This window comes from Heliangelus exortis, chromosome 10 (genome assembly GCF_036169615.1).
Source record: "Heliangelus exortis chromosome 10, bHelExo1.hap1, whole genome shotgun sequence".
Lineage (NCBI taxonomy): Eukaryota > Metazoa > Chordata > Aves > Apodiformes > Trochilidae > Heliangelus > Heliangelus exortis.
The window spans coordinates 1242029-1254558 of NC_092431.1; the positions used below are offsets into that span (position 1 = coordinate 1242029).

A 12530-nucleotide genomic window follows, 5' to 3' on the forward strand; every position below is an offset into this window, starting at 1 on the left:
TGCTTGGTGGCAAATCCAGTGGAATAAAGCAGAGGCACAGAAGAATTTCCCTCATTTCATTTCATGGGACCAAAAATGCTCCAAGACCTCTTCCTATTCCAGGGAAACAGGTTAGTGAGAAGAAAGAGAAGCCCAACAACTGCCTGGGAGATGCTGCAAGGTGAAATAACTCCACCCTGATGGGACCCAACCTGCAGTGCTGGGGTTCCCAACATAAGAAGGACAAGGAGATGTTGGAGAGAGTCCAGAGGAAGCCATGAAAATGATCCAAGGGCTGGAGCAGCTCTGCTCTGGAGACTGAGAGAGTTGGAGGTGTTCAGCCTGGAGAAGAGAAGAATCCAATGGGGAGACCTTAGAGCAACTTCCAGTACCAGGGAAGCTGGGGAGGGACTTGGGACAAGGGCCTGGAGTGGTAGGCCAAGGGAGGATGGTTGTAAGCTGAAAGAGGGGAGAGTTAGACTAAATATTGGAAAGAAATTCCTTATGCTGAGGGTACTGAAACCCTGGCCCAGGTTGCCCAGAGAGCTGGGAGATGCCCCATCCCTGGGAACATCCCAGGTCAGGTTGGATGAGGCCTGGAGCAACCTGATCCAGTTAAAGATGTCCCTGCTCACTGCAGGGATGAGCTGTAAAGGTTCCTTCCAACCCAAACCATGCTGTGATTCCATGAGGCATCTCAGTACAGGCTGAGCTGCAGCTTCAGCCCTTCCTCCTGTAGCTGAGTTGCAGCTCCAGCTCCAGCCAGGTGCTGGGGGAATGCAGCACATTATTGTCTGCTCCAAACCTGGAGAGGATCAGGGCTGCTCTAACAGGGGTACAACCACCCCTGTCTCTTCATCTACCTCTGCCACCCACCTGTGCCAGCACCCACGGGGCTCTGGCAGATGCAGGCAGAGGATACTCCTGTTGCAGCGAGCCTTTCTCTGGGGGACTCAGCTCTTCTCTGGAGCTCTCTTACCATCCCTCTCCTCAGGCATCTTCATCTCTTGTCTCCTCTGCTTCTGGGAGATGCCTTTTATTTTGCCCTTCAGCCCTGCCCATTTCCAGCTGGGGCAGGCCCTAATTATTGGGCACAGCTGGGCCTAAGCTCCCAGTTCATTATCAGCAACACCTGAGGACTTGTGGTTCTCTCTACATACTCCAGGTTTGGGAATGCTGAAACTCATGGATATGGTGAGGCTTGGGAGCATCCAATCCTTCCAAATGGGAGAAAAGTCTCAGAGAGGTGCAGATGGGCTACACTAAGGATCTGCCACATTTTCCATGACAAAACCCAGCACTGAGCTATTTGGGAAGAAGCATGGGGATGAGATGGCAGCTGAGCAGAAGTCCTCAGAAGTCCCAGATCTGATGCTTAAAACTCCCCTCAAATCCCACTTACAAGTGTCTTCCCTTGGAATATTTCTTTTCTCTGCTGCCTGCCTTCCCCTCGACCACTTGGATGGAGAGGGAGAAGCTGGGTCCTGAAGCAAGGGAGAAAAACTGGCTCAAGTTAGAGTCTCCAAGCCCTTCAACAGATTGTTTGAAGCTCCCTGTTAAACAACAATATGGAGAGATATTAGAGAGCTCCCATTGCTTGATGAGGACTGTAAATCTGTACATTAATTGCTGTCTATGAAGTGCCTCAAGAGCCTTGGACAGAAGGAGGGAGAGAAATGCCAAGCATTATATTATTAACTCCTCTGCCTGGGCGTGTGCTTTGGTACATGCTTTACATTTCAGATGAAAGCCCACTTGGAAACAACATGTCTCAAACAATCAGATGAGGCTCAGAAGACAGAACTGTCTAAGGAGGGAAGGGAAGAAGAGTGGCAGGCAGATGGCAGAGTGCAGAAGGTTCCAGGGGCAAACAAACCAGCTGTTAGGATGAGGAGAAGAACATCTGGCCACCCTCCCCAAGCCTTGGGGGTGGTGTTAGTGCAGTTTTGATGTGGCAGGGGCTAAAAAGCAGCTGGAAAAAGAAGCAAAAGGGTGTAAGTTTGCTTCGTGTTCAACGTGGACCACTTGCAAGCTGCCACCAAGAAATCCTAAGGCTGGGGAGGTACCAGGGTGGTAAAGGATCCTCCTGATGTCAACCTGACACTTCCAAACCATCAAAGCCAGCCACTCAATTTGCCTGGGTGACACGAGCCAGTGTCCCAGCAGCTTGGTGGCTACCAAAGCTGTGTGCCTGGCTACAAAGCAGGAATTAAGTTTTGCCACTTGGTTCTCCCTGGGTAAAGCTCATTTATTTCTAACTCCTTCATCAGTTCCTACAGGTGTGGGGTTGAAGGTGCCCAAAGCTCACCCAAGCACTGCTCAGGACCACCACAGGTACCTACGTGTTTTGCAGCAATTCTGGAAGACCCAACAATGATTCCATTACTGTCCAAAACATCAATTCCTTCTTCCAGCTCCGTGTGCCTCATCAGGACAACGTTGCAGATATTGGCACTGGCTGGGGATGAGAAAAGCAGGATGATTAGCAAGGCAGCCCTGCCAGGCTTCTGGTCCCCCTGACATCCTTTCAGCTTGGCTCAAGCTGCCAAGAAGTTTCTGCAAGTCAGGGAGCCCCTGACTTAAGAGGAGAACAATAATCAGGATATTTTCTTTACTATTTTTTTGCTTGCAGAAGGATCTGCTGCCACAACCAGAAATGCACTGGCACCCAGGAGTACCAGGACTTCCAGATGTTGGTGTTTGCACGTGCTCCTGCTCTGCATAGTGAAACTCCATCCAGCATTTCCATCCCCACATCCAAACAGGTCCTTGCACTGGGCTGCCAGTTGGACTTGGCTGTCTGACAGCCACTTCTTCTGGGGACACAGCCCAGAGCTCCTCCTCACTCCCCCTGCAAACCCTTCCTAAATACCTGATTTTAGCAGGTGTGACAGACACACACCCCAAGGGGTTTCACTGGGCTAGAGAGGACAGCTTAGATCTGAGCATGAAAAAAAAGGACAGAATTCTTTTTTTTTTTTTTTTCAAATCAAATAAGATCAGGTTAGGTTACTTCCTGCTGACTATGTGCCCTTATTCCACCTGTTTCAGGGGGAATATGGCTCTGTGGGTTTATTTTCTAGAATTAGAGACCCATTTACTTGCTTTAATGATATTTTTCTCAACTCTGACACAAACCAGCAGACCTTTGGATGGCTCTGGTTCCCAACTGACGTTTCCAGGATCTCAGCCCTGCACTGACAGCAGAGGTGGGAGCAGCTCTGGGACCCTTTCTGACACCTCCCCTTGCCCAGCCTGTGGCTTTTGGTGCCTTCTTGAGATGACCCCAAACTCTGCTCCTCGAGCAAAGTGCCAAAGTTGGGGTTGAGGAACAACTTTTCCCAGAGGCAGCTCCTCCCTGAGTCCCAAGCACTTCTCTCAATCTTCCCAAAGCAAAGCTGTTAATTCTTAAAAAAAGTTTTAGTTTTGTTAAAGTGGCATTTTCCAGCAACCACCCCCCCTCCCCTTCTCCCCACCACCACCACCACCACCACCACCACCACATTTTCATTGCAAACTTTCCAAGCAGCCCTAACACAAGCCCACTGTTGCTGCAAGTACCACTGCTTCCAAAAATGTGTTTCTGTGCTGCTTGATGGGTTAATATTCGCTAATTAATCTCAACTCATGTCATATAACAAATGTCTAATTTTTTGAGGGTGGTGGGTGGGTGAGCCCTATACGAATGCAGCTCTCTGCAATCAAGGATGATTTGTGGTGACAAATGCTCCTTACACTCGAGAAGAAGAGGAACACACACACACGCACACTCTGTCTCTCTCTTTAATATTCCAACTACCGGACCACTCTTCCCATCTATCAAAAAATATCAACCCTTCAGCTCCCCAATCCCAGAAAAAAAAACAACAAACAACCAGGCGTTTCATTTACAGCAACTTCTTTTTTTTTTTTTTTTTCTTTTCCTTTTTTAACACTCCCATGCCCCCTACTTCAACCTGGCAGTCAAGACTCAGAACATCAAACCACACCAGCAGGGATGCTCTGGTCAAGGTGGTATCCTGATTATTGTTCTCCTCTTAAGTCAGGGGCTCCCTGACTTGCAGAAACTTCTTGGCAGCTTGAGCCAAGGTGGTACCAGCATGGGGCTCTTGTGAAATTCATGATGGGGTGTCCACCCTTAAGGGTCTGACCACATCTAGATGCTTCTCCAGGTCTCTGGATATTGTCAGGGCTTCACTGACCTGGTCTCACATTAAAAACCAGGTTCCAACTCATTTGTCTGAGAGAAGCACCCTATAAGCACCTGCTTTATAGCAGAGGGTTGGAGCTAGATGAGCTTTAAGGTCCCTTCCAACCCAACCCAGTCTGGGATTCTCTGATGAGCTGCTCCTGTTTTGTTTCAGGAAACCACAGGGGAAGTAGAAAACCCTGCAAATTGTGGCTGAACTTGGATTTTATGGAAGTCTTGGGTACAGGGAAAGGGGATGAGAAATAAATATATGTGCAGGCAATTTGATTTTCAGAATTTGGGAAAGAAACCCTCATAAAATATCCTGAAAACTACTGTGAAAACACCTCCTGACATATCAGAAACCAGGTTTGGCTAAAACAGCAGCCAACTGCCCTACTTCTGTATATCTTCCTAAACCAGGGTGCTCTCCCCACACTAAATACACCTTTGTGCACTGCATAAATGCAGTTTGGTTTTTTTTTTTTAAGTCCAAGGAGAAGAAAACCTTCCTCCTGCTCACCTCTCTTCCCTCCAACAGGTGCAGTTTCTTTAACTTCTTTCAGATCAACTCCAGGATGATACAACCTTCGGGTTTCTAGATTCATTATTGAAACCCCTGCTGTCTTTTACCTGGGCTGCACTTCCCTAAATCTCCATCTCTCATGATCCTTTGGGATGAGAGATCATAAAGCCTTGATGGACACCTCCAGCATTCCAGCTGCTATTGACCAGCACAGCTCAGCCCAGGTTGGTGGGAGAAGGAGGCAAGAAAGAGCCAGGAAAAAACTGCTTAATGGACATGGAGCAAGAGCTCTACACCAGTGCCTGGCTTTTCATGTAGAAAAGGTGAAATTCCACCCAATTTCTGCAGGCTGGTGGTTCAAAAGCAACGAGAAGAAACATCTTAATTAAACAGTTTGTCCAGGTCTGCAAATCAAAAAACTCGCAGCTTTCAAAACCCCACAAAACAGCAATTAGTGGGAGGATTCCTGATGTCCTGGCACGTAATGAAGCATGACAGTACACACAGAAAAGAAGAGCTAGAGAATTAATTACGGACTAAAGATGTTAATTATGGGCCCTCAATCACTGCTGACACAAACCTAACCTCCTTCTCCTTACACCTTGCCACGAAAATAGATCAGCCCCACGACAAACTCTTCCCACGTGCAGCTCTGACTCAAACCCAGCCCTGGAGCTGACTCCTCCTGGGTCTTGCACTCAACCTCTAGTGCCCTCCTGGTTCTACTAAAAAAAAAAAAAAATCAAAAGAAAGTTAAAATCCTTTATATTCCAGGAAACTTCCAAAAAGCAGTAACAATGTCCACTGCTCCCCTGTGCACAAGCACAGCGCTCAGAAACAAGATCGAGTTTGATCTGCAATCCCTGTCCCCCCCTGCTCTGGCAGAAAAGGGGGGAAAAAAACCCAAGAACTGGAAGGTTGGAGCAATGAGCTCCCGGTAAAAAAAGAAGCAGAAAAAAGCAGAAAAAACAAAGAAATGGTGAGAGCACCAGCTGGGTGAAGAGGTTTGGCATCCAGGAGTGAGGCTCTGAGGACACTGACAGGAAAAAGCTCTGAGCAAAGTTTTGCATGAAGACAGATTGAGAAGAGTCCTACAACAGTGAGCCAAACCCCTTTGCCTCCCAATTTCCTCCAGGCCTGGGCAATTTTTTTTTTTTTTTTTTTTTTTTTTTTTTGTACCATCTTTATAAAGAAACACTAAATAAAGAAGTTAAAAGAACTCATCATTTGCTGAAGGCAGTAACCACGGGCTTCAGCAAAGGCTGAAGGCAGTGTGTCCCTTCCCTCAAACACTCAGCACCCCACTGATCAGCTGCAGGAGGGTTTGTTTTGGGCTCCAACAAGCCAGCAGCAGCCTTAATTCTTCACACATGTCAGGTTTTGTGTAACCAGTGGCTCTGGGAGCTCTGGATACTGGGAGCAGGAGCGTTCTGTTGCATTTTTATTCTTATAAAACCCAGCACTACCACTTATTCCAAGATATGATTTGACACCAGATCTTGGGAATGAAATGCTCTCAAATTTAGATGGGTGATGACCAGGCAATGCCAATCACTTTTTAAACTCCAAAAAAAGAGAGAGAAAAGGTGTTATTTCTTACCAACTGCAGGGAATGGCACAAACCTCTGGATCAAGAGACGAGTGGCCGGGGTAAACTTGTTTGCTCTCTGAATCAGAACATTAAGGCCCACCTTAGAACAGGAAAAAACAAACCAAAACTAAATAGAGAAGCAGAAACATTTAGCTACAAACAAACAGGGCAGATGCCACAACTTGCAGACAGCAGCAAAGCTCTCCATGGGGACAGACTGGGATCTCCCCCCTTACAGAAGCATTTAAGAAGTAACCCACCCCACCCAGCAGGGTCTAGATGTGTTCTTTCAATGAAGGGTTGAACCCAACCGTGGGGTTTGACCAAGCCATTGGGTTTAAATGAAGAGTTAAACCCAACTGGTGGCTTTAAATGAAGGGTTGAACCCAATGGTTGGGAATAAATGAAGGGCTGAACTCAACGGTTGGGTATAAATGAAGGGTTGAACCCAACTCGTGGGTTTAGATGAAAATTTGAACCCAACTGGTGGGTTTTAATGAAAAGTTGAACCCAATGGTTGAGTTTAAATGAAGGGCTGAACACAGGGTTAAACCTACCTGTTGGGTTTAAAGTAGGGACTGAACACAACAGTTGGGTTGAAATGAAGGGCTGAACCCATCTGTTGGGTTGCATCCAGCCACTGGGTTTAAACCCTCTCCAGTCAAAAAACAGACCAGAAAGCACCTCAGCACTGTTTGGTCCTTCTGGCAGTGCCCCTAGCTGCATTTTTACCCAGTTCATTGGCATTTTCCCCCTCCTGCACAACATCATCAGAGCTGGGAGTCCTCACCCAGCTAGAAAAAAGCCAAACACCAGTGGTGGTGGTGGTTGGCCCAACAAAATTCATTCCTCCTCCCAGGGTCTGTGCAAACTCCACCACCCCACACTACTGCAAAGATTTGGGCTGGAAAGGAGCCATTAATAGAAGCAAGAAAGAGCAGGCAGTTTATTCTAGCCACGGATCATTTCTTTGGTTGCCTCCTCCAACACTTGAATAGTGCTGAGCTCTCCACAGCTTTGCAGGGACCCAAGTCACTGTGAATGTTAATCTAAACAGCACAGAGGAGAGTGGCTGCCTCATCAGCCTCAGCGTGGTTGGATCATGGTGACAGTCAGAGAATTTCCATCCAAATTTATTTCAGGCAAACCCAGGGTTATTAATGAAAAGGGACCTATGTAACGGGAATGACTCCGTTCTTGAAATTATTCTCCTCTCCCATGTTCTTTTCTTTTTCATCCCCCCCAAAAAAACCCAACCAAAACCAAAGAAAGCCAAATGCACAAACAAAGCCCCAACCCGGGGAATTTTAGGCCGAAAATGGAAGTCTTTAGCAATGCCTGGCCAAAAAGTTTTCAGCCAAAAAAAAAAAGCAAAAATTAAAAAAAAAAAAAAAAAAAAATTCAGCCAAAGCCAAAAACCTGCCAGCAAATAGTGATATGGGGGCTTAAAAAGAAAAAGAAAAAAAAAAAAAAGGAAAAGAAAAGAAGAGGATGGAGGAACATATTTTGCAAGCTGCTACATTATACATGCATCTACAGCATTTCTGGAGGCTGAGAGGAAGATGTGGAGAAGCACAACTGCTGGGTAAGCCCTGCATAAGTGAAGTGCTGGTTTGCAAAGCCCAGCCAGCATTTCCAGAGCCCCAGGAGCCTTTCACCAACACCCCAAGCAGGAACCTGTCCTCCTCTCCTCGGCCACCAAGACTCCAGAGCTGAGCTGAAGAGCAGTGGTTGCCCTTGGGCTAGGCAAGAATGAGGACTTTGTCCTGATCTTCTTCTCTCTCAAAAAAGATGGAATGATTGATTATTTTTATTGTTTTTTTCTTACGTTTTCCCAAGTGCTGGGATGTGTATTTGCAAAAGCTGAATGCTGCTGGAACAGGGTGCCCCCAGAAGCTGTGGCTGCCCCATCCCTGGCAGTGCTGAAGGTTGGATGGGGCTTGGAGCACCCTGGGCTGGGGGAGGTGTCCCTGCCCATGGGACTGGAAGGTCTTAAAGGTCCTTCTAAGCCAAACCAGGATGGAATTCCTATCAAGCAGTCTGATACAAAAGGCTTTAAGAGTAAAAATGAGGCAGTTTTTAAGCCTGGCTTTGCTGGGACTGCCCCACAGGTTTGGGTGTCGATCCTGCCCATCTCTGCAGGAAACAAAGGTTTGCAGCCTCTGCTTTTAGGCTGGATGGAAGGATTTGACCATGAAGTGGAAGAGCAGCAGCTTTTGAAAGAGAGAAGCTGAGCCTGGGTGAGACACTGCTGTGAGGCTGGTGGCAATAAAATCAGTTTACTTTCAGAATCAATTTGGTGCTGCAGATGAAGTCTCTCCTCCACTTACAGCAACCACCCCGCTGTGCATACGAAATTAAATGTTGCTGCAGATTTAAATCCCATCTCCCAAATTCCCAACACGAGGACGAGATTTGGGGAGCTAATGAGGGTTTGTTTTTTACAGTTTTGAAATTGCTTCAGCCAATCTGTGAACTCCATCCTGCAGGTCACAAAAGGGGGATGAGGGGTCAAGGAGAACCTCCAGCCACCTGCAGGTACTCCTCAACCTTAAGATGGCAAAAGGGCCACCAACAAAGGGAGATTAATGAGTTTAATTCTGAGGGGCTGGCTGAAGAACACTGAGTATGGAGGCAAATTCATCCCCAAGAAAACAACTGCAGGAGGATTATTGTTATCATCACCCTGCCTACAGCCTGAGTCACAGATCTGGGATCTACAACACCGGCGCTGTACAGGCACAGAACAGAGAGGCAGGTGGGATTTGTCACACCAAACATGGTAGAATCATAGACTTATTTTGATAGGAAAACACCTTTAAGATCATCAAGTTCAACCATTAACCCAACACTGCCAAGGCCACCCCTGCCCCATGGCCCTCAGCACCACATCTCCAAGGTCTGAAACCCCTCCAGGGATGGGAACTCCAGCCCTGCCCTGGGAAACCTGTGCCAGGCCCTGACAACCCTTTCCAGAGAGAAATTGTTCCCAAACTCCAACCTAAACCTCCCCTGGCACAACTTGAGGTTGCTTCTTCTCATCCTCCAGGGTCCCTTTGCAGCCCAGCACAGAGGAATGAGCCTTTTTAAGGGCCCCAGGTTAGGGGAAAAATCTAACTTGCTTTGAATTGCCTAATTGTTTGGGTTTTTTTTTGGTTTTTGGGGTTTTTTTGAGGTTTCTTTCTCCAGAGCAGTTCCTGACAGAAGCATCCCAACAAGCCAGAGGGGACAGATCCCACCAGGGCAGGGAGTTGGACCTGGATGATCTTGAAGATCCCTTCCAACCCCAACCAGTCTGTGACGTTTCCATGCCCAGAGGAGGTGCAGGAAGAGGAGCTTTTGAGGACAGCATTTAGAGCTTCATTTAAACACTTTTAGCTCCAATCTACTGGGATTTTCCTCCTGCCCCTGGCTCCCTGCAATGCTTCACCTCCAAGGAGGCACTTGGCCATGCTCCATCCCCTCCCACCCTGCTCCCTCCTGATTTATTCCAGGCTCTAAGTGTTTCCTGACCTCCCCAAGTGGTGCAGAGTCCCGAGGGCAGTGGGTGGTCTCCTGCCCTGTCTCACAAGCTGATTATGGGCATCACACCAAATTCACAGCCTGTCAACACAGCCACTCCACACAGCTCACAGACAATTATCAGGAAGAAGGAGCTGGGATTAGAAAAATCCACAGGGGCACCTCCACCTAGAGAGGAGAGTGAAAAATTGCGTCCAGGTGTGAGTTAAGTGTGCAAAGGGAGGAGGAGGAACAACCCTTGGGCAGTGGGATCCACAGCATGGGAAGGAGTGGGGTTGCTGCCTGAGTGCAAGGGTGCTCTCCTTGTCCCCATGCTGAAAACTTGGTCTGAAAATCTCCTGTCCTTCCTGAATAGGGGAAAAAAAAATCAACATCCTAGGGTTTTATTGTTCATCAATTTTATAAGTGTTATGAGACAGACCAACTCGAATTCATACAGTCACAGAATCCCAGATTGGTTTGGGATGGAAGGGATCCTAAAGATCATCCATTCCCACCCCCCTGCCATGGGCAGGGACCCTTCCCCCAGCCCAGGGTGCTCCAAGCCCCATCCAACCTTCAGCACTGCCAGGGATGGGGCAGCCACAGCTTCTGGGGGCACCCTGGGGCTCAGCACCCTCAAATGAAAGAATTTATTTCTAATATCTCATCTAGATCTCCCCTCTTCCAGTCTGAAACCATTTAATTCATGTAATGAAGCTCTTAGATTCTCCTCCTAGCTTTGGTTAGACACCCTCAAGAATCACATGGATTTCTTTTAAAGAAAAAGAGCTGTAAATAGAACTTGTTCTTAGCTTTTGACTTCCCAGGGTCCGAAGATTTTTAAATCTTCTGAGATTCTGGCAAACCACTCCATGATTCTCTACTTCCACAGTTGTGAAAGCACCAGGTGGCCACTGCTGGGACCCAGAGCATCACTAAAACCACACTGGCACTGGTTCTCCACCCCAACTGGTTTGTCTGGAGGGAGGATTTCAGGTCAGGAAGCAAAGAGACACTTTTAAAATGAAAAGACCTGGCCCTGCCTCTGAAGGGCTGCTCTAAACACCACAACCAGCAGTGACTCCAAGTTGAGTCATTGGTAGCTGACAGCACCAAAGTTATTCATGGCATTAATCACCTGATTTTTTTAACACAAAATTGTCCACTAAGGTAAAGCAAATTGTCCCAGGCAGGTACATTTTAAGTGTCTGGATCACAAGAAAACATCAAGGCTGGCTGGCAGTCATGGTTACATGACATTGCATCTCTCTCTTTTACACAAAAGAAGACAAAACACCTACTTTTGTCAGAATTTAGCTCAGGTTGCTAAGTGAGAACAACATATTCCCTTCCCTCTGTACTGACAAGACCATAAATCCCAACTTCCACTTCAGAAAAAAACCTTCTGAGATGGTACAAACCCTGGTTAATTTGAAAGGGGAAGGAGGGAGCCTTGTTCATAACTTATTAATTGGGGCAAACCCCACTGTCCTTCCACTTGAGAGGTGCCTGATCTCACACACGTGGTTTTCTTCCCCTTTCATGGAGGGAAAATCAAACTCCTGTGCCATATGGGGGAAGCTCAGGACCATCAAAGAGATTTAGATTGGATATTAGGAACAATTTCTTCCCTGAAAGGAAGATGCTGCCCAGGGCAGGGGTGGAGTCCCCATCATCTCTGGAGATGAGAGTATATATAAATATAATGCTTTGGGAGTATTGAACTGCACCAGCAACCTGAATTTGGACCTGAAAGTAAGAAACCTGCTTATGAAATACATTTGGAAGGGTTTCTGTAGGATTACAAACCCTCTGATCAGTGTAGTTCTTGGTGCTAGAATTTCTGGAGGGGGGAGGAACCAACCTAAACCCCAAACATTTAAAATCTGCTTGGTCTTTCTCAAGTCTTTGCCTGCTCTGCCTCTGTTTGCCTTGCTTAGGAAAAGCACCTGGTATTAATTGTGCTTTGTACACCACCGTGGTGAGCAGCAGTCAGATCTCAGCAAACACAGACTGATCCCAGGGATCCCCTCAATTGTTTAAAAAATAAAATTAAATAGAAAAAAAATAGAAAAAAATGTGCTACTCAGCATTAGGAAAAGAAGGAAAATGAGAGCAGTCACAAGAGAAGAGAGGAAGGAGGCTGGTGTGCAGAAAAGGTGACAAAAATAAATCACAATCACAGAAGGAGAAAGAGAAATTTAGGTTACTTAATGGTAATCAGGCTCCTCCAAACAGATTTCCTGTGGCTCAGAGATGTTGCCCACCCGTGCTGGCCCAACAGCCCTGGTCTGAGGACATGTCCTGGGGCAGGGATGGTGGAGAAGTGTCACCAAAGAAGTTAGAGCTGGGGAAGATCTGTTACCTCTGCCTTGCCACCTCTTTTCTCACATTCAGCCTTCAAATGGTCCTTTCTGCTGCCTGTGGAACAGAACTGTCTCTTTCTTGTCACAGGAAAGCTGGGGAGGGACTTCTTACAAGGGCTTGTAGTGAGAGGACAAGGGGAAATGGTTTTAAACTGGAAGAGGGGAGGTTAGAGATGAGGAGGAAACTCTTGAGTGTGAAGATGCTGAACTCAGGGTGCCAAGAGGAGCTGTGGCTGCTCCATCCTTGGAATTTTGAAGCCCAGGTTGGATGGGGCTTGGAGCACCCTGGGCTGGTGGGAGGTGTCCCTGACCATGGCAGGGACATGGGACAGGGAATGGATGAGCTTTAAGGTCCCTTCCAACCTTTCTATAATT

General features: G+C 47.2%; 1 protein-coding gene across 3 annotated transcripts in view; it reads right to left on the bottom strand.

The window, feature by feature from the left end:
* Nucleotides 1–12530, bottom strand: part of SFXN5 (sideroflexin 5) — an 83584-nt gene that overhangs the window by 28381 nt on the left and 42673 nt on the right. For all 3 annotated transcript variants that reach the window (XR_011727697.1, XM_071753126.1, XM_071753127.1), the window contains 2 exons: nucleotides 6295–6385; nucleotides 2322–2437 (listed from right to left, as the gene is read on the bottom strand). Coding sequence is in view for 2 of the 3 variants with exons in the window: in XM_071753126.1 (XP_071609227.1) it covers nucleotides 2322–2437; nucleotides 6295–6385 (207 nt within the window). In the remaining variant the exon portion in view is untranslated. The remainder of the gene's footprint in view (nucleotides 1–2321; nucleotides 2438–6294; nucleotides 6386–12530) is intronic.